Source organism: Lagopus muta, chromosome 1 (genome assembly GCF_023343835.1).
Source record: "Lagopus muta isolate bLagMut1 chromosome 1, bLagMut1 primary, whole genome shotgun sequence".
NCBI lineage: Eukaryota > Metazoa > Chordata > Aves > Galliformes > Phasianidae > Lagopus > Lagopus muta.
This window is the reverse complement of record NC_064433.1, coordinates 145,334,606-145,361,275: the sequence shown is the minus strand read 5'-3', so window position 1 is coordinate 145,361,275 and position 26,670 is coordinate 145,334,606. Positions and strand designations below refer to the sequence as shown.

The window sequence follows — 26,670 nt, the reverse complement described above, 5'->3', positions numbered from 1 at the left end:
TTTCAGTCTAAGAAATTCCTGGTTTAATGATCCTTGTAAGCAAACAATGATCTTTACACCTAGTTCATTTGCAATTGATTATTCCTCTGACATATAAAACAGGATTTATGAAGAACATTTTAATATCTAGACATGAGTATTCAAGCATTTCAGATTGTAAAAACTAAGTTTTAAAAAAAAAGTTTTAAATCACCACTGAGAAATGACACATGAGAGAAAAAATAATTAACAGTTTACAAAATATCCTGTGACTATAACTCTTCAAGTGCCTTTCTAAATTTGGATTTTCCATATTCAAGTAAACTGATATGCAATTCTTTTCAGCTCCCTAATAATAGGGAAACGTATTATTTTCCTCTTTATATAGATATTCAGTCTCATAATTTAGTAAGCATTTGAGCATTTTGTCCTTGTGATTTTTTGACCTTGACTTTCATGGAAAAATTGTGAAATTCCACAATTCATGTCTCCGATAGTGATCTGCTATTTTAAGTGCAACTTCCTCATGAGACTTACAGTCTTTATTTCTGTACAAACCGTTTCAGAACTACACATATTGATAACTTAGGTGAAACACTGATGAGAGTGATACTTATAAGCAGCTTTGAAATTTTCCAATGCAGAACTTTTCCAATTTTATCCATCTAAATGTCTATTAAAATTACCTATTGTGTTTAAGTTTTTCATCTTTAAGATGGAGGGGTGGTATCTATCTGCCTTCCAGAACTATGCACATACAGTTACACAATTATAGATATACTGAAATGAATAAGTATGAAATATAGCCGATATTTTAATAAATGTTGGAAGGAAATATAGTTTCTTATGATTTAAAAATTAAGAATAATGGTAAGGGGCATCTTAAAGAAGAATTTCTTAAAAAAAGCTTTGGTTCCTCTGAGTTGCAATGGAGTCAGTGCTTAATATTGCACAATTTGTATCATATAGTATATATGTAATTTCTTTTTTATGTTATTAAACTTTAGAGTTCAGCTATTTACTTTAAATCTTTTTTCAGTAATTTAAGAATACGAACTTTTAATGATACATTTTTTAGAAAAAAATACTTTATTAGATATGAAATTATTAAAATCAAGTTTAGCATGTATTAAATCTTATCATGTTCTTGAGACATGATATTCAAGAATTGTAGAAATCTTGTAGCTGTTCAACTGATTGATGATTGTTTTACTTCTATTTCGGTATGATTCAAGCACAAAGTCAAAGATACTAATACAAAGCCATAGTCCTCAAAACAGCTCTTCTACCTTTCAGTCATCTGGGATACTATGAACTGATAAAACAGCAGATAGCATTTTTTATTTATGAGATCAGTATTAAATGAGACTTTTGATTGGTATAAGTAAGTATTTTCAAAGTGACCTTCTACAACATAAATTCCCAGTTGAGTATGGCTGAGGCACTATTTCCATTTATATATCAGATTGTACCGTATGAGCAGTGAGCTCAGATCTTAGAATCGAAGAACCAGACTGAAACAATAAACAGCACTTAAATAATACATTCAAATATGTTATGAATATTTATATGCTGCTCTAATTAGATACATTCTGTTCATATTTTCAACTGAAATCTGTTGAAAAATAACTTGTTTGATATCTAGAATATTAAGTGAAATCAGCAGTAATATAATGCTTGTGAAAATAGACAAAATGTGAACAAGAAGAAAATGAATCACTTGGGTATAGCTGTAAGCAAATCTAGCTTGAAAAGAAAGAGGAAAAGAGGAAAAAAAAAAAAAAAAAAAACAAGAAAGAAAAACCACAACAAAAACATTAGTAGCTAAGCCTTATCTGTTTCCCCTATTTAAAAACAAATAATAGAAATCAATAAGTAGTAATTGTATCCTGCTGAGAAGATAGTGTCAAAGATAAATGATGTAAAGCAGTGAGTGAACTGGATTGATGTTCAGTTTTTATACTGCATTTAATTAAACATCAAACAAAAGAAAAAAGTACCTGTGCCTCTTAGGATAGGTGATCTAACAGGTTCTGGCAGTTCTGTGCAACCTATGAAGTGTACCTCATTATACACATCAGCCTGACCCCATCTACATCAATCTAAATGCTTAATTGAAGTTACAATTAATTTGAAAATTATTTCATGAGATCATAAACAATTTTTTTGTTATTAGAAAATGTTTCCTTATTTCTAGCTTATTGAATACAATAAAGAACAATTATTAAAGTAATTAAAAGTTTTGGTCTTCATTCTCTTCTGAAATGCACCATCATTAATTTCTCCTTATGTCTTATTTGAATTTGTATATAATTTTGGGTAGGAAATAGTAGAATTATACTGTTACACTTTTTTGGTCAGGAAATGTTAAAACTAGACTATCAAGTTGCCCACAGATATATTAACATTTGGTGGATTAATATGGGAGGACTACTTGTCTCAGTGGAGTTGCATTTCCCTAGGAGTTGTTTGAGACATGCTAATGCACACATTAGGCTCTGACCTGGGAACATGCATAAACACTGCATTATTATCCCCCTAGTCCTAGTTGAGTCTCTTGAAGCAATTAGGCTAGGAACAAAATTGTACTTGAACACAGCTCATTTTTTCCATTTATACTGTTATGTTGGAGGCAGGCTACATAGACAAAAAATGACATAAAGATTCCTCAGTTTCTCAGAGGACCATTGCCTGCACAGGACACATGACAGTGGGTTACTGAGTGGGGAGATGAATGATCTAACCAATGGAACAAGTGCTAAAGACAATGACTCACTTTAAAACTCTGTCCAACTATGATCCACTTACATGGAATAGCAGGAATATACCTCACTGCCTTGTAAAAATGCCTTTCTTTTAGGCAGACTTTGTTACTTCAACCTGAATATTGAACTGGAAAGGAAATAAAACTTTCCAGTTTTTATCCAGCAGCCACATTGTTAAAGCATTCATACAGTTTGAAATAAAATGCAGGCATCTTCCCTAAAGATGGAAAGATTATTTAGTGTACAGGCACTTAAAAATGAGTATCTACTTTCTGGGCTGGCTGGCAGTTTCACCTCAGGTTTTCATGTTAAGGAATGGCTCCATGTGCTTCACAATGAGATTGATTCCATAGGAAATGCTGGAAGGAGTTTTGTGCCTGCTGTGGTACTCAGCTTTGATAAATTTTGCTCAAACTTGACAGATTTTATTATACATCAAGAAATGACAGGATCTGGACTTAAGTATGGCTTTATACTCTGACTACATTCAGTATTACTTTGGAGGAATATCTCTAGCACCAAACAACGTATATGTTACTTCTGTAAGAAATTTCCTACAAGTACAAGTAGAGAACCTGCATATCAGTTTTTCTGACCCTTTCAAGGTTCTTTAAACTGTTTTTCTGAACTTTTTATATCAGAAAAAAAAAAAAGATTTAAGTTGTGTACACAATAAAGCCAAGTCTTGATTATAAAAATAGATCAGGTACGTAATAAAGTGTGATTTTTGAAAATGTGTTATGAGAGAATGCAATTTCATGATATGCCCCCAGAAAAAGTTCTATCCTAAATTATTTGTATTTTCTTGATTGCAAATTCTGTCTTTTAGGTGAAATAATATTACTTCCAAAATTTCTGAAAGGGGAAAACAAGTGTTCAGTGATGAAGGCCTCTAGAATTTTGCTTTTTGATGGTTTTGGAGTTGTTTTTATGGTTTTGTTTTTATGGTTTTGTTTTTTGCTTTTTGTTTTTTGGTTTTTTTTTGCATGTATGCATATACTTACATTTGGATAAAGATGAAGCTGTCAAAATATGTTTAAAAATGCTGTGTAACATGTCCTGCAGCTACTGGGCTCAGTCAAAGTTCTGATAGTTACTTTTCTAACATGCTGCAATCTGTGTATGCTTATACTAAAATGAAGATGTCCTAGTCAGTCAGGGAGAAAACATGATATACAATTAATGACTCCTCTATGGAGGTTTCTCCAATAGTGTCATTTGATGTGCTCTGATTGATTTTTAAAATATGATTTATTTTAGGACTTTTTATTTCTAAACTTTGGTGTCCATGCAAATTTCTCTGCTATGATTAGTTGCAATGCATTGTAAAAGACTAAATAAGTAAATAAAAGCCTATAGTAACAAATATTATTTAAAGCTGATAAACAGTTTTCCTGAGCAAATGCAGGGTTCAAATACCTCTGAATGATATGAATGTCTTTCATTTGACTGGTCTGCAGAAAAAATATTTTTAGGTGTGAGAGATTCTGAGTAAAGATATTGTGGGGTTTCTTTGGTTTGATTTTGGAGATTTTGTTTGTTTGTTTTAAGATGGAAAGATGAACATGAGAAATAGGCTTTCAAAATATGTTTCTTTTAATTTGCCATCAGAAAATGTGTCAAGCCAATCTGATTGGTTGAAAAGCAACTTTCTATAATAATATACAGATTCCATGTGTTCTCAAAATCTAAGCTGATTTCTTTATGTTTGTTCTTTTACCAAGATTTCATACTGTTAGAGAAAATTTTGATAATTTTTTATGCATGAGAACTGTCATTAAGGAAGGAGAAAAAGCTGATTCTATTCTCTGAAAATGAAGTAATAGGAAAAAAAGGGTTGAAGCTGAAAATCAAAACTTGGCTGCTCACTGGAGGCTGGATTCATAAAATCTTCAGGCCTCTAGAGTAGATGATTCATCTTCATTTTTCCCTTTGCCACAATAAGATATGGTCATGTGGAGGTAATTAGTACTGTAGGTGATGGAGACATGGAGCAGCACTGAGAACAAGACTCACCAGACCACAGCTTAATTGCTAGACCCTCCTGGATCCATTTTGGACCGCCTGCTTTAGATCCCCATGCAATCAATGCCTGTGTGCTTTTCAGAGGAAGTTTCCTCATAGAGATCAGTTCCAGAAGATACTTGTCCTGTTGTGGTCCTCTTCTTTCCTTCCTAGTGTAATCTAAATATCATAGAAATAACCTCCTCTCTTTCTTCAAAACATGCAACATTATATTTAGCTTACTGATAATCCTACTGCTTGCAGTACTGCCTCTTATTATTCCATAGCTGAAAAATAACCACACAAAAATATTTATTTTACTTATTCAGGCACCACGTGGAACCCAAGGGAGCCTGTAGCGCCAAATGCAATGTATTATTATGGAATGTGGCCTGTAGGTGCTAGCCATAAACATCTTGAACGTAAGCTAGACCCTTTACCTGGCCTCAGAGTGATCAGCTGATATTTTATTTAAGCAGCACAGCAACTTCTGAGACAGAGATCTGCAACATCCAGCATGATCAGCAAGGAGATGCTTATATAGGTCTATATAATCTACCAAAGGCTGCTGTAGTTTTCTCCAGGTGCTTTTTTCTTCAAGTCACAGTTTGGCCTCTCTTTAAAATGGCTTTCTCTCTCAAAAAAAAAAAAAAAGCAGGGCACCCTCCTTTCTTATAAAATGCTGTTGATGATACCACCATTTTATACAAAGGATATTGAAACATTCAGACAAGATCTGAGAGGCTTGAGTTCAGCTCATTCTTTTTGTGTGGTAAGAAATTATCCTTGCTACCTTGGAGTGGATGCCATGAGACAGTGCTCTGATTAAAGCTGACCTGTTACGCAAAAAGAATTCAGAATTCACTGAGCTCTTGTAAATAAATATTCTGACTGACTTTTAGGGTCCTGTGCTAGCATATCAGAGATATGATCAGGACCTTTAGCAGAGAAAAATTTGGTACCTGATTAATTTTGTGATAAAATAAAGCTCATGTAAATATTTATGATATTTGGTTGTTACAAATACAATAATATAAACCAGAACTGTTTTTATTTCTCTAGTTATGCTTTTCAAGAATGAAAGCACCAGTATATTTTCACAGAAGATTAAGACCCCATAAATATAAGGGATGTCAGCACAAGTACCAGCATGGGCTTGAGAAGACATAGATGGGAGAACATGTGGATTTCAGCTGAACTTAGGAGGTCAACCAGGTGTCAACAACTTTGCGTTGACAAGAACTCTGGGCAGGGGAAGAAGCACAATTTTAGACATGAAAGTAACTTCGCTGATAAAACTCTCAGTGGCGACTGGAAGAAATACAACAAAGTATAAACAGCAATTTCAAACTAATTTTGAGTGCTCTGTATTTTACTCACCCTTTCACTGCTAATCTTTTTATAAAAGTGGGCCTGTTCTAGGGTTTTGGGGTATATGGATAAAAAAAGCTAGGCAAGTAACCACAGAAAGTTGTTCTGAGCAGTGGAAATAACGATTATAATGCTTCCTTTGATTTATACTTAGTATTTGGATTTTCTGGTGATTAATAAGGTTAAATTTCTACTTTTAGTGCTTTTTTAACCCCTGGGACATTCACAGAATCATTCTCCATGTGTATTCTTTGATTTCCTTGTGGAACTGACCTTCTGATTCAGCCTTTTCCTAAATAAAGGCAGTAACAGAGATTATCTCCTTTTCTTCTCCCAGCTGTTTTCCAAAAGCTTGTAGGATCTTATTGTACTGAGACTTGAAGTCCTCGGTCAAATTTGATTGAAATTGGCCAACATGTTCTAAAGTTATCAGGACAAGATGGCCGACTATACCTTTACACACCTCATCTGAGTGTTGCGTGAGTAAAGTGCATTTCTTTAGGAAAGTGAGGCAAAAGTCACCTCTGAGCATAGTCAGAAGCATCTGCTCTGTTAGCTGAGTTGTCCAAAAAAAGGTCCAGTGTGATGAAAACATTCTGTACCAGAAAGAAGAAAAGAAATCCCAGAAGAAAAAAAAAAAAAAAGAAGAGGAAGAAAGACTATCTGAACCGAACTATCAGTAGGTTTAGCACAGGCTGCTATATTGCAGTCAGATTCATGCTTTCACGCTCTCTTTTAGCACAAATTTCCATGACTATAGAAAAAAAATAGTTGCAGTTCATATTAAACTGTTGCATTTATTCATAAGCCAACAAAATGAGTGAAAGGAATGCCATTTCTTTGCACTTTCCTGTTCAGAAATTCTCAAATCACTGAGGAGCCTGTAGCCCTTCTGTCACTGTGCTAGACTGTCACTCTGATACAGGAAACATATGCTCCACTGCACTGTGACAAGACCTTTTGCAAGTAGTACCTAATATTGTGCACTTTTAATGCAAGATAGAGTTTCAGTCCTGAAAACATACATTATTGTCGCATGTAAAATTTTAAGTCTGATATGAAAGAAATAAGGAAATGAGAGGGTAAGGGAAATAATATTTATCCAACAAACACTAAGTGCTTATCAAATGTGCTCAATTTGGACAGTTTAAATCTAAGAATGGAGTATTTAGGGAGTATTCAGTGAATGTCCTCTAGAAGAAGATTTATCCTACCCTGCAATAAAAGGGATAAAGAAACTTCCCCAAAAAGATTTATTTCTCTCCAATTGGATACAGAAGGTATTACTGAATAGATGCCTGGCATTTTGATGGATAAAAAAGATGGCAGGAAAGATCCTATCATTAGAGATAGCAGGAGGTCCTTATGAAAGAAATCTTTCTCTGACCTTAATTCTCCATCTCTGGGAAAACCATGACTCTAGTGAAAAAAATGAAAGTTTATAGCTACATACTACTCCTTTCTGTCAGCCGTACACACATTAATGATTTTGACTGAAATCCCTAAACTCATGGGGTGTCTTTCCATTGGCTGTGATGGCAGTACTAAGTTCAACAACTGCAGCCATGTTCTGCCATATTGATGCTTTTGATGCTTAATGTGAAATGCATTAGGCTGTTGTCAATAAAATGCTTTTTTGTTGCTCAAGATACTGAAAGAGAAAATCATACCTTAAAAAAAAAAAAAAAAAAAAAAAAAAAAAAAAAAGACAAAAAGACTGATCTCTTTATGAATTTGCCTGAGAAAATAGAAGGGTGTTTTTTGTGTGAGAACAGGATGATATCCCTTTTTCATGATGCATATCAAATGCATAATTTGATAGAAATTATCTTGGAATTATCTTGGATTTACTGCACTTCAATGAAGAGGAGAATCTCATCCAGTGTGACTGGCAGTTCTAGCCTGAGTGAGAAGAGTGTAGCAAAACCTCAGGATCCTCCTGGTTAGGATTGATCATTTTCTGTCCAACTTATTTCCTGGCTTTTTTTCCTTTAGTTCCAATAGATTTCATGTGGGAGGGCTGGGGCAGAAAGTGCTGCCATCAGCAGGGGATTGTTGATTCTTTTGCATTCCTGAAAGTCACTGCGGCTGTAGTTGATGAAGATAATGAGTAGGAATTGTTTAGCATCATAGGAGGGTGTTATTAAGGGTTGAGATTTTTCTCACAGATTGCCCCTTCTACGCTTATTGCTTGAGAGGCATAATCTCAGCTACCCCAGCATTCACAGAACAGGAGATTGATTTCCTCCTTTTTTCTTTTTCTTTCCCCCCTTCAAACTCTGCAGGTCAGTCCCACCCCAGGGTGCATCCGGGCGTTAATGAAGATGTTGTACTGCCCTTACTGCAGAGGACTTCCCACTGTGAAACCTTGCAACAACTATTGCCTCAATGTAATGAAGGGCTGCCTAGCAAATCAGGCTGATTTGGATACTGAGTGGAATCTGTTCATAGGTAAGAAGAGTTTAAATATTAGTGGAAGGAAATACTGGTAATAGCAAAGATCTGCAGAGTTCTGCAAAGTTGGAAGATGCTGTTGGTCAATACTTGCAATGAAACAACTGCAGATGCATCTCAATTTCTAGTAGGAAATGACACTTCCACCCCAGAGCAAGTCACATTTCATATTTCATATTTCAAAAGGAATTGTGTGGTGTTATGAGTTCTGATGTAAATTGTGCACAATATGTGAAATATTAGAAAACTTTGGTTGAGGAAATGATAACAAGCTTAACAAGGCCAAAATAGGCTCTTACAAGTTGAAAGATAGTAGCACTGTATAACATCTATTCAACATAAATTGCAGCAGCACTTTTCTTAATTCTGATAGTATATAGTATACATAACTTACAATGTTACATACATGAGAAATTATTAATTCCCTGTTCCCAGTTAAAATGTGCTAATGTCCCTCTTCTAGTGTGCTGAGCAGGAAGTATTAAACATACAGTCAAAATGTTAGAATGAAGTATTGAGAACATATTTAAGGATAATTGCTATTACAGCTTTATTCACATAACTCTTCAATCAAGTAAAGTCATAGCAAAAAAAGAAATCTCCTTAATAGCCATACAGATAACCTGGAGCAGAAAAACTCTTGAAAGAATAATCTTAGACAAGAAATAAGACTTTCAAGTTGCTTTTGGTCATATATAGTACAGAGATAGGATGAGATGATATGATAATAATATAATGATAATATAGAAAGAACAGAACCAGCTTATATATATAGTTATTACTATATAGTATATAGTTATATATCAAACCTTTGTAAGCATCCTAGGCAAAACTGAATCTAGGGGAAAAAAAATCAGTTGGAAAAATGGGATAAACTTTATTGTACTCAAGAAAAATACTATTTTCTTCTTTTGTAAGACAAAATATCAGCAATCTCTGCCTAATTTCAAACCTCACTGATCAATGTGACTTTGAAAGCATGACTCTGACTCACACATGCATTTTCACCTTATTCAGCACAGTGGTGGTATGAGATGGATAGAGAGAAGAAAACAGGATGAAAAATGGATCAGTGTAAGCAAAATGGCAGAGTATCAAGTGTGCTACAAAAATAGCATAAGCAAAAATGCAAATAGCAATTATAAAACTGATACAAATAGGCATGCCTTCTCAGTCCTTTGTTCTGGTAAAGGAAACTACCACAGGAAGAAGTGCTGTATGGGGGAAACCCATGGTACTGCTGGTATGAATGGAAGAGGCAGTTCATCACCTGAAAGCTAAGTAAGAGTAGATAGGAAATAAATGCCCACCTGTTAAAGACAGAAAAAGCTTCTTTCCCTTTGAACTGAAAGAGTATGCAAGACCTAAATCATCGCTAATTGTGATCACAGAAAATAATGTAGGCTTTTATGAAAAAAAAAATTGTAACTAAATATATAGTGGAGTTTCTGTTAAGGTAAGCACCTGTTCAAATCAAAAGCTGGAAGGTAAGATCTCAGGCCTTAAGAGATTTCCTTTTCTGGTGCTTTGAATCCACTGAGAGATTTGGGCAGGGTAAGTTTTGTGCTCAGAAGTGTGGAAATGCTTCCAGCTTCAGACTTTCAGTCTTTGATGCAAAGCCCTTGCCTTCATCAATGTATTTCAGATTTTCTTTGCTCCTGCTCTCAGAATAGCAAAGCTGCATGAAAGCTAGTACATTTTGTTAAAATATTGTGCTAATTTATTAAATACCATGTAAAACATCAAGTGCTTCCTCAAGGCAAGGCAAACTGCTAAGCAATTATCCCTTCATGTCAGTGATGACAAGACAGTATAAAGCACTGATACATCAAGACATATTTTCTCTCTCTTCTACCTATACAACTTTCCCTGTACAAATTGATGGGAGATGGTTTAGAAGAGAGATAGAGATCTCCCTGTGTATGGAAAAGGTATTCTGTTTTATCCCACTTTGTGAAAACCCTGACAGCTTTGCTGGGGATGAGGGTCCTCAGTCCTTCCTTTATGAAAGATTGAAATCCAGCAAGTTATCTCTGATTCTGACAGCTGTCAGAGGCTTTCTAATAACACATGCAATTCTCTAGTACTAAACACAACAAAACTTCTTCTCACTGAATTAAAACGAATGGCAGCACTTTACAGCACCACTGAGCTATGAGAGATTGGAAAGTATGCATGAGCAGTTTTTATTCCTGTTCCAATGTGAGGAACCATGCACTAGGAAAAAAAATAATAATTTTGTGCACCAACAGTTTATGCGTAGGCAGGAATCCTAAATAGTAGTGCATATTCATGCACAACAGAATAGGTTTGCATAGCTTATAATCAGTGGACTGGAAGGTTGTTTTGGCTAAAGTTAGGACTTGGAGAAAGCTTTGTGTTTGTCAGTAACATAGCAAATAGTATCGTCTGGAAAGCATGTTCTGGTATTGTTCTGCAGTTACTTTAATTGTTCAGCAACACCAAAATCTACAAGTGAGGAGGAGCAGAGGAAAGTAAACGGGCTCTCTGACAATGGAATGTGTTATATGTTCCACCTAGTTTATAAATGCAAAAACCAGTACTGAAATCGCACTGATATAGCACTAATAAATCTTACATTCACTTCCAAAGCTAGGCAGAGTAGGACAGCTTCCCCTAAACATCTGGTGCTTTCCAAGATTTTATAGACTGTGAAAATTGGTAAGAGGTGAAACAGCTGCAACAGTATGACACACAGTTTATTTTACTTTTCCTATTTGTGTCACCTTAAGGTCTGTGTACTTTCTGTATAACATTTCACTACAGGCTTTTGTATTTTGTTGTTTTCATTATTGCACAATAAAAGCCAAATATAGCACATCCTGCTCAAGTAGAATTCCTATGAAAATCAGAATTTTGCCTCAGAAAGGAAGATATAGGCATTAATAACCATTAAACTGTAATGATTCATTGCTACTTCCAGGTATCTATATAAAATATGTAAGCGGTAAATCAACCACATTTACTTCAAAAATATGCATTTTGACAAAGCTTGCTTCCGATGTTTTGCCTATGAACTACCCCTCCCTCATAATCTTCTTTACTTCAGGCGAAGTTAGTTAAGATAAAAAGGCTGAGTAGAGGAAATGCACGGCTGAGGAAGGAGATTGCTTCAGGGGAGGAGCTAACTGATTCCACAGAATGGGAGAAAGTGGATTTTCTCTATGTCTCATGGCCCAATGGATACAGTCAAAAGTATGCTTCTCTCCATGGAGCTATAGCAATTAATGACAAAGATCAAGAATCCCAGCATTCATTCCATCACAGAAACACAAGAGATGTAGAGATTCCCACTTATAAATATGCTAAACCTAACTATCTTAGGGAAATAAGCTCAATTTTAGCAAGACTGTTACTCCTCTTCACCAGCAGCCCTGTTTTTCAGTCCCCGTTTCTGTCTTGCTCAACAGTTGGTTGTCTGATTGCCTTCAACTTCTCTGCGTCTCAAGTAGCTGAGGAACTAGCTCCCCTTAGTGGGCACCACGCTTTCCCTTTGAACCCTCATTCAGTTTCAGAAGCGACATCTGCAGAAAGGTGATTTCCACGTATGTAGGAATCTGCATCAACTGAGTCAATGATGGCTCAGAATGGCAGGGTGGCCATAAACCATTTAGTTTCTGCTGGATTCCCTTCATCCAGCGGGTGAAACAGCAGCGGGTTTCACTTCCTTCTGTCTTAAGATAAAAATGTAGATGATGCTAAACTTGAGTGCCAAGAAAGACCATGAGCCAAATTTGATTCTCCTTATGTAATTCAGCACAGCAAAAGGGTGAAAATCCAGGTAACTGCTGTAATCACAATGACTCTGCTTGAGCTTCTGTTGTGGGCATCTAAAATAAATTATAAATGCTCTGTTACTGCATTTAGTGCCAGTGTACACTAGCGTAATGCCTGAGTAGATTGTGTTTGCTTTGCTGCAGTCCATGGAGGTTTGTCACCACGTGGCTATTTATAGCAGCAGAAATTACAAGTGAAATATTTTTTTTTATAGAACCATTCAACAGTAAATCATGCATGCTTGACTTTGCTGCTGTGTTTAGAAGGAAGGACATTGGTGTAAACCCTTCAGGAGCTGAGCAATAACAGAGATGCTGTGATTCTTTCTTCCCAGTGTTCTGGACCACATGTTTGTCCGTGAATAGGAGCTGCGGGGCACCTGTGCTTGGTTGTGATCACAGCTTGAGAGCAAGTGGTTTTGTTGCTGATGTATTCCATATTTCAAAAGTAGTGAAGCAAGGCAGAGCAGGCTGTGATATGCCCAATTTCTAGCTTTGAAGGCCAGCAAATCTGGCATCCAGCTCTGAGAACCAGACCACTCTTACTGTCAGTGTCTTGCTGGTTCCTTCAGCCACAGGAGAAAATTGTATCTGCAAGGTTTCATCCAAAGCTTCTCCTGCCAGTCTTGAAGATATTTCGCTTACCATCAGTGCTGCAGTGCTGCACTTCTAACAAACCTATCCATTGCTGTATTTTAGGAATCCCTCTGTTTTCTTCCCATTGATATGACTCAGACACTTACCTTAGGAGACCTCTTGAGATTGAGCATACCATGCAATCTCAGTTATAGCAATTCAATTATTTTAAGTAAAATTCCCCATCACTTACTCCTAATGAAAGCTTTAGAGTGATGAAAATATGCAATCAGTTTTATTTACTGCTTACAAAAGCCCTCAGGACTCTGTTTTCTCCATTCCATGTGCAAGCACAAAGATAAATATTTTCCTATTAAAGCTTCAAAAGACCACCCAGATCTGTTTCCCATTACTGATTTATTATTGTGCTCTTTGAGAATCACTTTGGCTCATGAAAAAAAATCAGTAGGAAAAATTCTTGCTCCTGCTTGATCATGTTAGTAAGAACTAAAACAAAGATGTTGGCAACCCTGGTTACCTGGCCCTTAGATTTCTTCTCTCTGACGGTCTCCTCTGCAATCACTGTATGAATGTGTGCTGTGATATTCATTATATGTTAGCTTCTCTCAAGGACACAGAGAGAAAAAAATAAGTGATATACTTCCTTCCATGAATTCCCTACAGAAGATTCTTGCAGCCCTACAGTGCCACTAGTCCAAATTCAGAGTTTCTGGTAAAAATTCTTGTATTTTTGTTCCATGGTCATAGAGTGAATACATGAAAGAAAGCATTAAAATTTTGTATGAAAACTAATAGCGTTCATAATTAAAGCAGCCTACAGATCTAAACCTATCAAGCCTAAAATTTTCTTTAATTCTCCTGTCCATGTATACTGCAACAGCTATTGTTATACGCTGATAACTACTCCCTTAGGCAAGGTTTGGTGGAGGACTGCTGAGGTTGTGGAGCCCAATCCCAATAATAAATTTTTAAAAAATGGAATCTGTAGTTTCAATTTTTTTCCCACTTTAGCTTATCTTTCCCTAAAGCGAGGGGAAATTGGTAGAAAATTTTTGTGAAAATGCAGGTAGAAAATGCAGTTCCTTAAAAAGTTGTGGACAACCAGATTTGTGGATGTAAGCCTAATGTTCTTTATGGAGAAAAAAAAATGTTTCCTTCCAGTCCAATAGTCTCCACAGTGCATAAGCAGCCCTATGAAAAGGAATTAGCAGTGCTGTTAAAAGTTGTAGCATCATTAAATAGTTATCACACTTTGGGGTAAAAATATACAGCTAAACAGTAAGCCCAACCTATAATATCTAATTAAAAGATTACAGCATTATTATTTTAAAGTCCTCTAATAAGCACCTGTCTCCATGATTCCATACTTTCCCTGTCTTTATGGATTCACTGCCTATGGCTAGTATTTAGGCATATTACCTAGGAGCATCCCTGAAATAAAGCAAGAATCATTATTCAGTGAGCAAAATGACGATGCACAGGAGCAGGAAATTATTATCTTCTTCTCCGTTGTTTCTCTTCACTCAGAAATATAAAGGATAGACAACCTGGGCATGGAATTACTAAGATAATAATGAATTCAGTCTGAGAGCAGCCTTCTGAAGCTGTGGGACTTCCAGCAGCATGCAAATGGCATCAGCACTTACCTACTTCTTAAACTCTACTTACCCTGCTAAACCTCTGAACTTCCCCACTGAGACAATACAGTTCCTGCAGCAGCTCACAGCATTCAGTGCCATGTATGTTCTCTTTAGAATGTGTCACTAAAGAAGGAGGTTTCCCTCCAGTGTGGCTAAGGGGATTGTCTGCTCCAGTTACAGCTTTGGGAGGGCTGGGGCTCATCTGTCTTGATCTTCCAGCTTGTTGGCACCATCAGTAGTGCTTTACCAGGAGGATGTGTCGTGGAAGGATGCTAATAGCATCACTCAGAGTAACTCTCAAAAACTGACTGCTGACAAGATGCCATGGATATTTGAAAACGCAGATTAGTTTAAGGATAGCAGCAGACTTATTTGGCTCCCTAGCTTTAACTGAACTTAAGGAAATGAACTATACTGAATGATTATGCCACCTTATGTTAAAGGATAGAAATATATTACTGTGTGTGAAAGACATCACCCATCATCATGCCACGTGGCTTTTGCAAATACTGGATCAAATCTGGTATTTCCAGCTTTCTGAATTTTCCACCCACGTGCAGTATGCCTGAATTGTGTGATATCTGAATTAGGAAGAAAAGTTTCTCAAGCTTGAAGGAATTAAAGTCACTCAGCATTTACACCAGGCACAAGAGAGCCCTAATTTGACTGCATCATTTATGTTCTAGAGCAGAAATAACAGTTGGAAATAATAGCGCGGATCAGAACTATCAAAAAATTAGTTTAAAAGATTTTACAAAGACCCTGTCAGACACAAGTGATGACTTTTTAGTTCCATTTTCATTCCTTATCTTGAGCTCAAGTGAAGTCCTGGAACAGACTGCCCAGGGAGGCTGTGGATGCCCCATCCCTAGAGGTGTTCAAGGCCAGGTTGGATGGGGCCCTGGGCAGTGGTGTTACGTGAAACATCTTTACAAAGAGGAGAATATGTTCACTCTTAATGAGCTGACTACTCTGTGATTCAAGCATCATTTATTTTGTACTTTTCCAAGTCCATAGCTGTACTGTCTCAGAGGAATTCTTGCTTCCAGGACCACAGTAAACAGTACTGCTCTTTCTATTACTATGTATATTAACAGTGTTTTCTTCTGTAGAGGAAACACAATTAAACATGCTCGCGGAGGGCTACATCTCTGTTTACCTGTAGGGGCATCCCTCACACACTTTGCTGTGCTGATTTCACAGCATTTCACAGGCTGAGGACCAGCTGAAAAGTGTTGTGACTCATGCCTGTTTGTTTTCCCTTCTGGTTCTAAGAGTTTGAGAAACTCAGTCACTCAATGGGGCATTTGAAGTGTAGGAGCGAATGGAGTGCATACCTAGACTGCAGAACTTGACCATGTCCTTAAGGTTCGGTTACCAGAAAGAAGTACATCAATGTAGGTGGGTTTTTTTCAAGGAACATAAAAGCAACTGATGAATGTAGGACTTTTTTTCCCCTTTCTGCAAAAGCAGAATATTTACAAAGGAGATTTTTTTTTAAGTTGCTGTAAAGCAATATTTTACAAAGTCTTTATACTTCTCTACATGGAGGACTTGCAGGACAAAATCAAGAGTCATAGTCCTGAATTTAAAGTGCTTGAAGATAGCATATGCAAGTGCAATTTAGGATTGAATTAAAATACGGAACTGAGAAACTCTTGTTTCTAGCTGCAGTTGGCCAAATTAAAGCACCATATCCAAAGTGCAGCTGATACCCATCTCATACATAAATATATTTGGATAAACAACCTATTTGCATACTTCACTCCTTCCCTTCTCATAGTCTATGTTTTGCGCAAGTAGTCTTCATTCCTCTTTGACAAGTAAAGAGCAAACAAATGTTTAAAGAATTATGTTGTGGAGTGGAGGACATTATTTCTAGTTTACTGATAATTACTGAAAGATAAAATTTGCAATATTTTTTCTGAAATAAAATCTTATTTAAAAAAAAATAGTTCAAAAAAGAAATATTAACTCCTAGAGCAAGAAGACATTACTTTAATATAACTAAATATAATAATTAATTATAAATAATAAATAAATATATAAATAAATAAATAAATAAAACTAAATAAAATAATTAATATAATTTAATATAACTAAATTTATTTCAAAAGTCACAAGTGAGAAGAGACAAATATTCATTTAATTTGTTTGAACATTTCTGCTTTTGTTTCACTTATGTAAATTAAAGCCATATTACCCTGGGAAGCCTGATTATGTTATCTCCATAAATATTTTTTTGTTTACATCAATATTTGGATGAGGCAGTATTGATAAATTACATATTAAATGAATGTTACGTTCTGCAAATACTATTATTTTCAAGTGAAAACTAAGCAATAATTTAACTTAGTCCAAAAAAATACTGAAGATATTATTACAATTTTTGCCTCTGTGACCATTCTTCTGCATTTTGTTTATGCTTATATTCCACTGTTTAAGATCATTCAGCTGGGAACAGTCTTTTGTTGCACTGTACCACCAACTAGGTTTTCTAAAATATTTAGTCATGGTACCTGCATTTATGGTTAGACGTTATTACTGGTCATCTATTTTGTGAAAGCTGCACAAATATTAATCAAGTTCCATATACTAAAAACAGAAATTAAAACTATGAAAAAATATTTTAAATTATCTATTTTGTCTGTCAGATTGATTTATCTATTGATGATCTATTGATTAACTATTTCAGATTCTCTAAGCTCCACATTAGAAACAAACATCAGATCACATTCTCCATTATTCAAGTAAATGTCATGGAGTTATAAGAGCATATTTGTTCCATAGCAAGAAAATTCCCTACCTCCCTACTACTGAAAACCTTGTAAATATTTGAAAATGCTTTACTGAGGTTATTCTATGATTTCAGTAATGAAGGATGTGTACAAATCTCTTACTTCTTGGATGTCAGAGCAAAATTGCTGTTGATGCTCTATGGTAATTTTGGGCCACTGTCTTCACATGATGAAAGGTAATCTGTTTATGATAATGTCTAATATTTTTCTACAGTCTTATCCTTAACAGGATGATAAACTTAAATCAGAAACAAAATTGTGTTTCTGCCTGCCTGAAGGTGTCCATATATAAAAATCCAAATCCTGTATTTAAACTATACTAAAAAAAAAAAAAGCCCAAAACTAAATAGGCTGTGGATAGTCTGCTAGACACCATTTGTGAGACATCTGCAGTTTTCTTAAATCATTTCTTCACGTTATTTTAGTCCTTGAAGTTGATTAAGTTTCAACGTGACATTTTTGAAAGAACGAAAACTCAATCCAGAAAGAATGCAAATCTGTAAACAAATTATAGTTTTGATTTTAGATTCTTGCAAAATGTAGAAATCTAAATTAATAAATTTCTTAACTTTTAATTGCTTATGCAGGTCTTTTTTGAGCCATTAATAATTGACTTTATATTGACAAAAGCTCTAAACCTTGTTAGCAATATGGCAAAAGGCACTCAAATATTTTATTTTATATGGATATTATACTAAGTACATATACTCCTCATTGTAAACGAAATGTTCATTTCTTTTCTAATGAAGATGTTTATCAGGGCACAGGTCATGCTCAGTCTCCATTCTTTAGTCTTCAGAAAAGGTGGAGGGTCCTTAACTGAGCTATAAATTTCTCATGACTTGGCAAGAGACTACTATAAAGATCTCTACAAAGTATCCTGTATCAATGCCAAATTTAGTGGAGCAAAATCTCAAAACCACCAGACAGATCAGAATTTCACTGAAGCAATATACAGGAAATCATTCTTTCTTTCTGGTACGGATCCCATGAATTCCCTTCTTGCAGTCTACCCTCCACTTCCTCTTGTAAAGATTTTTTTTCCTGATGTATTTATTGGTGAGAAAAACAGATTTTTCTTCCTTTCTTTCTGCTTTACTGACAAGAAGTCTTGCCATTTCTGTTATCAAGAGAGCTAGTTTGGCCCAGGGTGATGTTAGAGAGCTGATATGGCTAAAATTCTGTGAGCATTTTTTGCAATGGTGAAATCTGAATGCATTTTGATGCATTTGGAAGGCAATATGACAATAATATGAAAAACTCAGTTCTTATATATCTTATTTCTCTGTGTTACTCAGTGTCATTTGCCCTGTAATATAGCATTCAACACCCCTTGATGTCATTTATACTGCATGTTAACCTATGGGAGCTTAAACTCCTATGACATGCATTTTTCATTTAGCCTCCAGAAGCATATACTGAACTGTCCATGTCAGTAGTAACTCACCTTTGTAATATCATACTGCAGTTTGCAGCATCGGCGAAGAACCTTTCTATCTGTCTTGTTAACTCTTAAAATACAAATAACTATGTAGGACGATGTAGCAGCTTGAAAATGAAGAATGAAATTTCAGTTCTACTGGATATTTATTACTGACCTCAAAAGAGAATCAAATTTTTCAGCCAAGCTTTGCAGCTCACTGTAACATTGTGAAATGAGATGGAGATCAGTATTCATTTTGACTGGGTAGGTTATATCAGTATCTTGCACTCAGCTTAACTGTAGGATGAGAGGGGAAAAAAAATCAGTAAGCCAAATGATGTGCCATAGATAGTAAAAGGAATAGTGCCAAAAAGCCAGGAAGTTCTCTTGAGCATGAGCCAATACTCAACACTAAATAACTTGATTTTCATAGATGAAATGATAAACAAAATCTTCCAGTAAATTTCACAGTTACAATAGAACATGTAGAATCATACCCATGTTTAGTTTTACTTCAGCAGCCTTATTTTACAATGATTAAAGAATGCTGCTAAACAGGATATGTTACTATTGGAAAGTAAGAGGGATGGTTCTGGTGCTCATAGGTATGGTTTGTGATAGCTATAGTATCATTTATACACTTGAAAAAAGGGGGTTATGTATTTCTTATAGCAAACTGAAAATGAGTCTATGAATATTCTGTTACTTGAAACTGCTGATATCTGCAGTGCTGGAAATGTACTCTAAACCAGGTTCTTCTTTTCATGCTTCACTTTTTACTTAACTTCAAATGAAATGGTTTTGTTCCCTTTCTACTTTATTGTGATACATTTTCTGTCACAAAAACTTTTCTGTGGGAGGCATGAGAGATGTCTGCTCCGAGTTACCTTGATGGCTAAAAGCACATTTTCGTAATACGGAAATCCGCTATTCCAGATATTAATGACTGACATTCTCATTTCAGTAGGTTGACTGCACTCAGATAAATCACATTTAAATTATTAGAGTTATGAGTTCTTTCATAATATTTAGTTTGACTGTCTTCTCCATATATGAATAATATATTCTTAAAATCTCTTTCAATCTTTTATTGATATGAGTACATATTATGCTTGGATTGTTCAAATGGTGATGCCAGAAAAATGGATGTGTATTTTGAAGATTGCGCATTTAAATAAATATTTTTTAAAATAGTAGGATGCAAAACTATGGTAATAATATGTCAGTAAATTTTAAGAAGCCTCTTTGACATTTCAGTTGTGATGAAATTTTTCTTTGAAAGTTTAATAAAAGCTTAATAAATGCTTAGTCAGGTTGAAATTATGAGAGATCGCTTGGAAGAATTTTAGCTGTTGCAAATCATCTAGTAATGGAAATCTGGTGTTAAACAACACCTAAAGATCTAATTCCACTGATTTTGAATGTATCTCTCAAAAAATAATTCCCAAACACATTCATTTTGTCAATTTATTTGTTACCAGCTGAGGAAGAAAGCAAATGCTTATTCTTCCTTCTGAGATACCACACTCAAGCTCTCCACCCACATTCAGTTCAGGCAGAGAAAACCATCTCTGCTCATATCTGGGGAGTACTTTCTCCCTTTACAGCAGTAGAGTTGTTGCGTTTAGTCCACTGGGTAGGGTAAGGATATAGGATTGCATAGTGTTTCAAGTCTAACTCACATATATTTGAAACTTTGCAATATTAAACCCAATAGTATTCCCAGATTCATTTTAGATGAAGATATTTCTCTTCCCAGAATCACAGAATTGCAGGCACTGGCAGGGACCTCAAGAGATCATCGAGTCCAATCTCCTTGCTAAAGCAGGTACCCTACATTATATCACACAAGTAGGCATCCAGATATGTCTTGAATACCTTTGTAAAATTAGACTTCATAACCTCTCTGGGCAGCATATTCCAGTGCTCTGTCATCCTTGCTGTAAAGAAGTTCTTCACAGAATCATGGAATCACAGAACAGCCAGGGTTGGAAGAGACTTCAAGGATCATGAATCTCCAGCCCCACTGCCACATGCAGGACCACCAACCTCCCCATTTCATACTAGACCAGGTTGCCCAGGGCCCCATCTGGCCTTGAACACCTCCAGAGATGGGGCATCCACAACCTCTGTGGGCAGCCCGTTCCAGCACCTCACCACTCTCTCTGTAAAGAACTTCCCCCTGACATCCAACCTAAATCTCCCCTCCCTCTTAAAACCTTAACTTAAAAACTTAAAACCATTTCCCTTGTCCTGCAGCTATCAATCCTTTCAAAGAGTTGATTCCCCTCCTGTCTGTAGGCTCCCTTTAGGTATTGAAATGCTGCAATGAGGTCACCCCACAGCCTTCTTTTCTCCAGGCTGAACAAGCCCAGCTCCCTCAGCCTGTCTTCACAGGGGAGGTGCTCCAGTGCCCTGATCATCTTTGTGGCCCTCCTCTGGACCCTCTTCGACAGCTCCCTGTCTTTCTTGTAGTGGGGGCTCCACACTTGGACACAGTACTCCAGGTGGGGTCTCACAAGAGCAGAGTAGAGGGGAGCAATCACATCCCTGTCCCTGCTGGCCATCCCTCTTCTGATGGAGCCCAGGATACCATTTGCCTTCCTCGTGTCTGTATGGGACTTCCTATGTTCAAATTTTAGGCCACTATTTCTTGTCCCATTACTACACATCTTAGAGAAGAGCCTGGCCTCATCTACCTGCCTTTATATATTTACAAGCATTTATCAGATCTTTTCTCAGTCTTTACCCCAGGCTGAACAGTCCCACAATACTCAGCCTTTCCAAGAGATGCTCCAGGCCCTTTATCGTCTTTGTGGCCCCCTACCGGACACCTAGGAGATCCCTGTCTTTTGTGAACTGGGGAGCTCAGAATGGGACACTGTAATCTAAATGTGGCCTTATTAGAGCAGAGTAAAGGGGGAGGATCACGTTTTTCAGCCTACTGGCCATGCTCATTTTCCAACTCACCTTGTTGATATTGTTGAAGACAAACTGGCTAGCAGGCAAGACTTTTAGGTAGCTACTATTTACAGGAAAATAAGCCATCAGGTACATATAATGAGCACTTTTTGAGGAATAAACAACCTAAGAATGAAAAAACAGGTTACAGATTTTTTTTTTTTTCTGAAGGATATGACATTGAGTAATAATTTTTATTTTCTCCTCATTTCCCTCTCATCTTATTTGGAACTGTAATAAGCCCAAATTGTGTATTGTAGCTTTGTAAAACTGTGTAAGTGGCAATAATGCAGCCTTTTCCAGCTGGTGCCATTATACAAAGTTTTGTTGTTTTTGTGTGTAGTTCCTTTCCAGTTGTTTTCACCTCTTATTTTCAATGTTCCATATAAATATGCAAAGCATATATGTATATGTTAAACATATATTTATATATTCATGTATATGAACATATATTTGCTTTTACATACATATTTATATGCTTATCTATATGCTTTTATGTACAGGCATGCAGGAGCCTTGTATTATATCTTTCCAATGCCATATGAAATATGTTTCTACTTGGCATAATTCTTTGCTTATTTTTCTGAAAGCATTTTATTTGGTTGCAGCTTTCACCTCGGGGGCCCTCTGAAATAACTGTTTAAACTGAAGAATAGTGCATTTATTCTCAATGAAAATAATAAGCATTTTATGAAGAGTAATCTCTTTTTTCTCCATTTTGAACTTGGTTGCAAAATCTGTGTGTCAGTAGTCATTTTTATATCAAATTTTGAATGTTTGTCTACAAACCTACATAAAATTTGAGAGATTCGGGTATGCCATAAAAGTAATTTTGTTACAGTAATTAAAGTTATATATATTAATATATTTGTATATGATACTGTAACATCTTTTTCTCGGAAACGCTGCCTCTTAATATTTCCACCTGTATGTGCTATGCTGCTGTGAAAGAGATAGGAGACACACAGATCTTCGATTTGCTGGTTTTCAGCAAGACTATTTTGAGGAGAAAAGGACAGGTCTCAAAAAAAAAATAAAAAATAAAAAAATTCACTTTATGTCAGGGTAAGCTGCAAGATCTTCAGGCATAGAAGTATTATTCCAAGTACTGAAGATCCTTAATGTGAACATGAAAAAATAATTAGCTTTTCCCCTAATACTAACTACATTTCAATACTTATAGAAATATACTGTTTAAAATAAAAAGTAAAAATTGTATTGAACTAGTACTTACTGAATTTGCACTCTGCTTTTCATTACTTTTTACTGAAATTCTATTGAATAAGTATCTATTATATTGCCATAGAATTCCTTGAAGAAGAGGTAGGATTCAAGGCCAATGGGTTATTTTAAAAATGCCACTGTCTTCAGTGGAAATTGGGTAGCTATTGAATTTCCTTCATTTCAGCCTGAATTCCATAGCTATTCATCTTTAAAAATTTTTGGTTATCCATCAGGGTCTTAATTTAAACACATACAGATAAGAGAGCAAATTCCTTTTGTTTGAATCTTATTTGACTATAATTTTTCTGAATGATATAAAACAAGGCCACCAACTCCATATTATTTTAAGTGAGTTCATAAGAGACAAAATTTGAGGTTAGTATTGTAAGTGAACATTAAGAAAATGCATGGAGTTGTGCTATTCCAAGTTATATGCATACACGCATTTTATTTATCATTCTCATTTGTTGACTGAAAGGAGATGTGAAGTGAGTTCCAAGGAACAAATTAGGAAACGTGTTAATAAACAGAATTGAAGTCATTAAAGCGTTCTTACACTAAAAAGCTGTATTTAAGCAGAAGCAATAAGCTGCTGGTTGAAGAATGGCAGCTGCAGTTTGTTTCTTTGGGGAGAAATTGAGAAAATGGCTTCACAGGTTTTAAAGAAGTGCCAAGAATATGAGTGGGCACGATCCCAATTAAAATATCTTTTGTAATACTAGTATTCAAAACAAATTATTATTCAATACTCTATAAATGCATATGTCACCTTTTGGTGAGTTAGATTAAAATGTAGCGATTAAAAACAGGCCTTTGAGAATCACAGTTTTTTCTTTACTTGATCATAAGCCATCAGAACAGCAGTTTTCCTCCTGTTTTCTTGACATGCAAACTAGCAAATTTTCATAGCATTCATTGAGTTGCTGTGGATGATCAGTAACCTAGATGCAAGCACCTTGATTAACCTCATCTGAATGCAAACAGATTTCTGACAAATCTGTATTTGAGTCTTACTGGATTCCTTTTCCACTCATAGGCATTGTTGAGATTTCTGGGCATATCTTACAGGTGTTTGTTCCAAATTAAGACAAACCATTTCCTAATTATTGCAGTGAATTTCTATCATCTTGGGCAGCTACGAGCATTGTGATGACCCACCCCTTCCCACTATTTCATAGAATCATAGAATCATAGAATCACAAGTTTGGAAACTACCTATAAGATCATCTGGTCCAACTGTCTTCTCATCACCATTGCCACCACAAGCACTAAACCATATCACGCAGCACGTCATCCAGGTGCCTCTTGAACACTGCCAGGGACGGTGACTCCACCACCTCCCTGGGCAGCCATTGCAGTGCCTGACCACTCTGAGAGAAATAGTTCTTCCTTATGTCCAACCTAAACCTCCTCTGATACAACTTGTGGCCATTCGAACAGCTAAGCTTAAATCTCATTATTAAATGAAGGACTATGTGCATAAAAAAACTGAAGGCAGTTTTGTTACCAATGGATGTCTATTCCCACAACAGCATGTTGAAGAAGTGTTGGAGAGTCTGTATGGGTTGGTAATTCAGGTCATGAAAAAAAAAAAGAATTGCTAAATGAGAAGTAAAACACGGGGCATGACACTGCAACACCTTTTTACTGCATTTGGGCTTCAACCCATGCTTTTCTTAGTTTAGTTCTTAATATCTGCTTTACATACTAATTACACTATAAAAATAGCAGCAGAAAATTGAGCCTAGACTTTTCTGTGTGTAGATTTCCCTGGGCTCCCAAGAGAGTCTTGTAATTCTTGAGATGGCCCTAGCCACTTCTATTGGTGCCTCTGAAGCTAGACGGAATGTTCCCAGAAAAGATACCACACTTGATGTAGCTAGAGACAAGGAATGAGTTAACTGCCTTTTTAAAGAGAAGAAATACACAAGCAAAAAAAGGATGGCAAGTCTTAATCTGTTTGATTTCCAATATGTACAATTCCTGCAGGAATAAACCTGAAAAGAGATTAATTATCACAGTTTAGGGCTTATATACTCATAAACATCTACTAAAACATCACAAAATTCCCAGAATGATTCAGATTCTACCTCTCCATTACTGACTTTCAATCTGAAAATGGCTTATTCAATTCCCAGTTTTTAAGGCTATAATTTTTAGATTTCAACATACATTCAGAGAAGTTATCACGACTATCTGCAATTTCACATAAATGTGGCGAATTGTGCCTTTAGGGAGCTCTAGCTTTAGACAGCTGAAATTATTTGTTTCTCTGCAGAGACTCACTGTGTGTGTAATATATGTAGCAATGATCCATAAGCACACTGGAAGCAAACAATGCAGATCTCATGAGCTCTGAGCAGCTGCTGACCAATGCAGACTGTACCCAGACTTTGGAGTATCACTGCACTTTTTATGCTTTTATGCAGAATTGTGAATGTTGCCTGAAGGTCTGTCTGCATTATTAGCCAATCTAAGTTGACCTAGGCTCTCCTCAGGAAATAGTGATGCCAGACACGCATTCTTGCACTGGTCTTTGTTCCTTTCTTTATACTAGAGAATTTCCAAGGCCAGAGGGCTGATCTCTCTGTGAATGCTAATCCACTTTTTCTTTCTCTTTTTTTTCTTCTTTTTTTTTTTCTTTAAATAATTATTATTTTTTTGTATCTATTTGTTCTCAGATTTGCTCTCTCTGTGATCTTGTGTTTACACACCTCAAAGGAGGGGATGTGTTGAGAGCTAGGATACCTATACAAACCACGAAACAACTTCCACGTATGTGTTCTGTGTTCTAGTTTCCTTTGGTTAGTTAGCTTATAACAACAAAAACCTTTTAAACATTTTTCTTCACCATAGCAAAGGGCCTAACAGGATGCTCCTCAGTGAATCATGGTAGTGAGGTATCCAGTCACTATTGACATTCAGGAGTCAGCATTATACCCAAAAAATAACAGCTGATGCGCTCTACCCCATATGAGACAAGGAGAGCCTGAAAGCCTCCTCCTGCAGGTCCTCCCATCTGAAGGAGCAAGGATCTGTCACTGCTGTTACCACTGTCTGGTATGGGAGGAGGATTTGGGGCCAATGCCATGTTTTCTCTTAAGCATATGGTCTGGCACAGAGTGGGAAGGTGTAACAGAAAACACTTTTAGCCCTATGAAGGCAGTATCTGAGCAAGCTAGATTTGAGAATCCCTATCTGGCCATGATTTCAGATTTGGCACATGTTCTGCTTAAGCTAGGTAAGGCAGTGATAGCAGCCAGCTGTGTGTTTGTACCACTCTCATCAGCAGTTCCCTTCTCTTGAGATCCTGCACACAAGAGAGAGGAAGGACAGGCAGCACGGAGGGAATAAGCTGTGAGATCTTGCAGAAGAAGAGCATGAGGGAGAAAAAAAAGAGCTCCCTAGGCCAATGGTGTCAGAACAGTAGAAACATTAGTGAGACTGGGATTTCCTAACTAAGCTTGATGTTGCAGAGAGATGAAACTACGGGTAATCACCATTAAATGGTAGCATTTCTGCCCTTCTTATATGTTTCTGCCACATCTTTCCCAGCAGTCGTGGAGCCTGCATAGAGATGACTGAGACCAGAGCCACCACGAAGCTAACTCAAACACAACTTTGGGACAGGCTTTCTGCTGCCTTAATTACCTGAAT

The 26,670-nt window shown here is 36.3% G+C and overlaps 1 protein-coding gene across 1 annotated transcript in view; it reads left to right on the top strand.

The window, feature by feature from the left end:
• The window catches only part of GPC6 (glypican 6), a 728,914-nt gene that overhangs the window by 520,044 nt on the left and 182,200 nt on the right, over nucleotides 1-26,670 (top strand). The window contains exon 4 of the mRNA XM_048962871.1: nucleotides 8,405-8,570. Coding sequence (XP_048818828.1) covers nucleotides 8,405-8,570 — 166 coding nt within the window. The remainder of the gene's footprint in view (nucleotides 1-8,404; nucleotides 8,571-26,670) is intronic.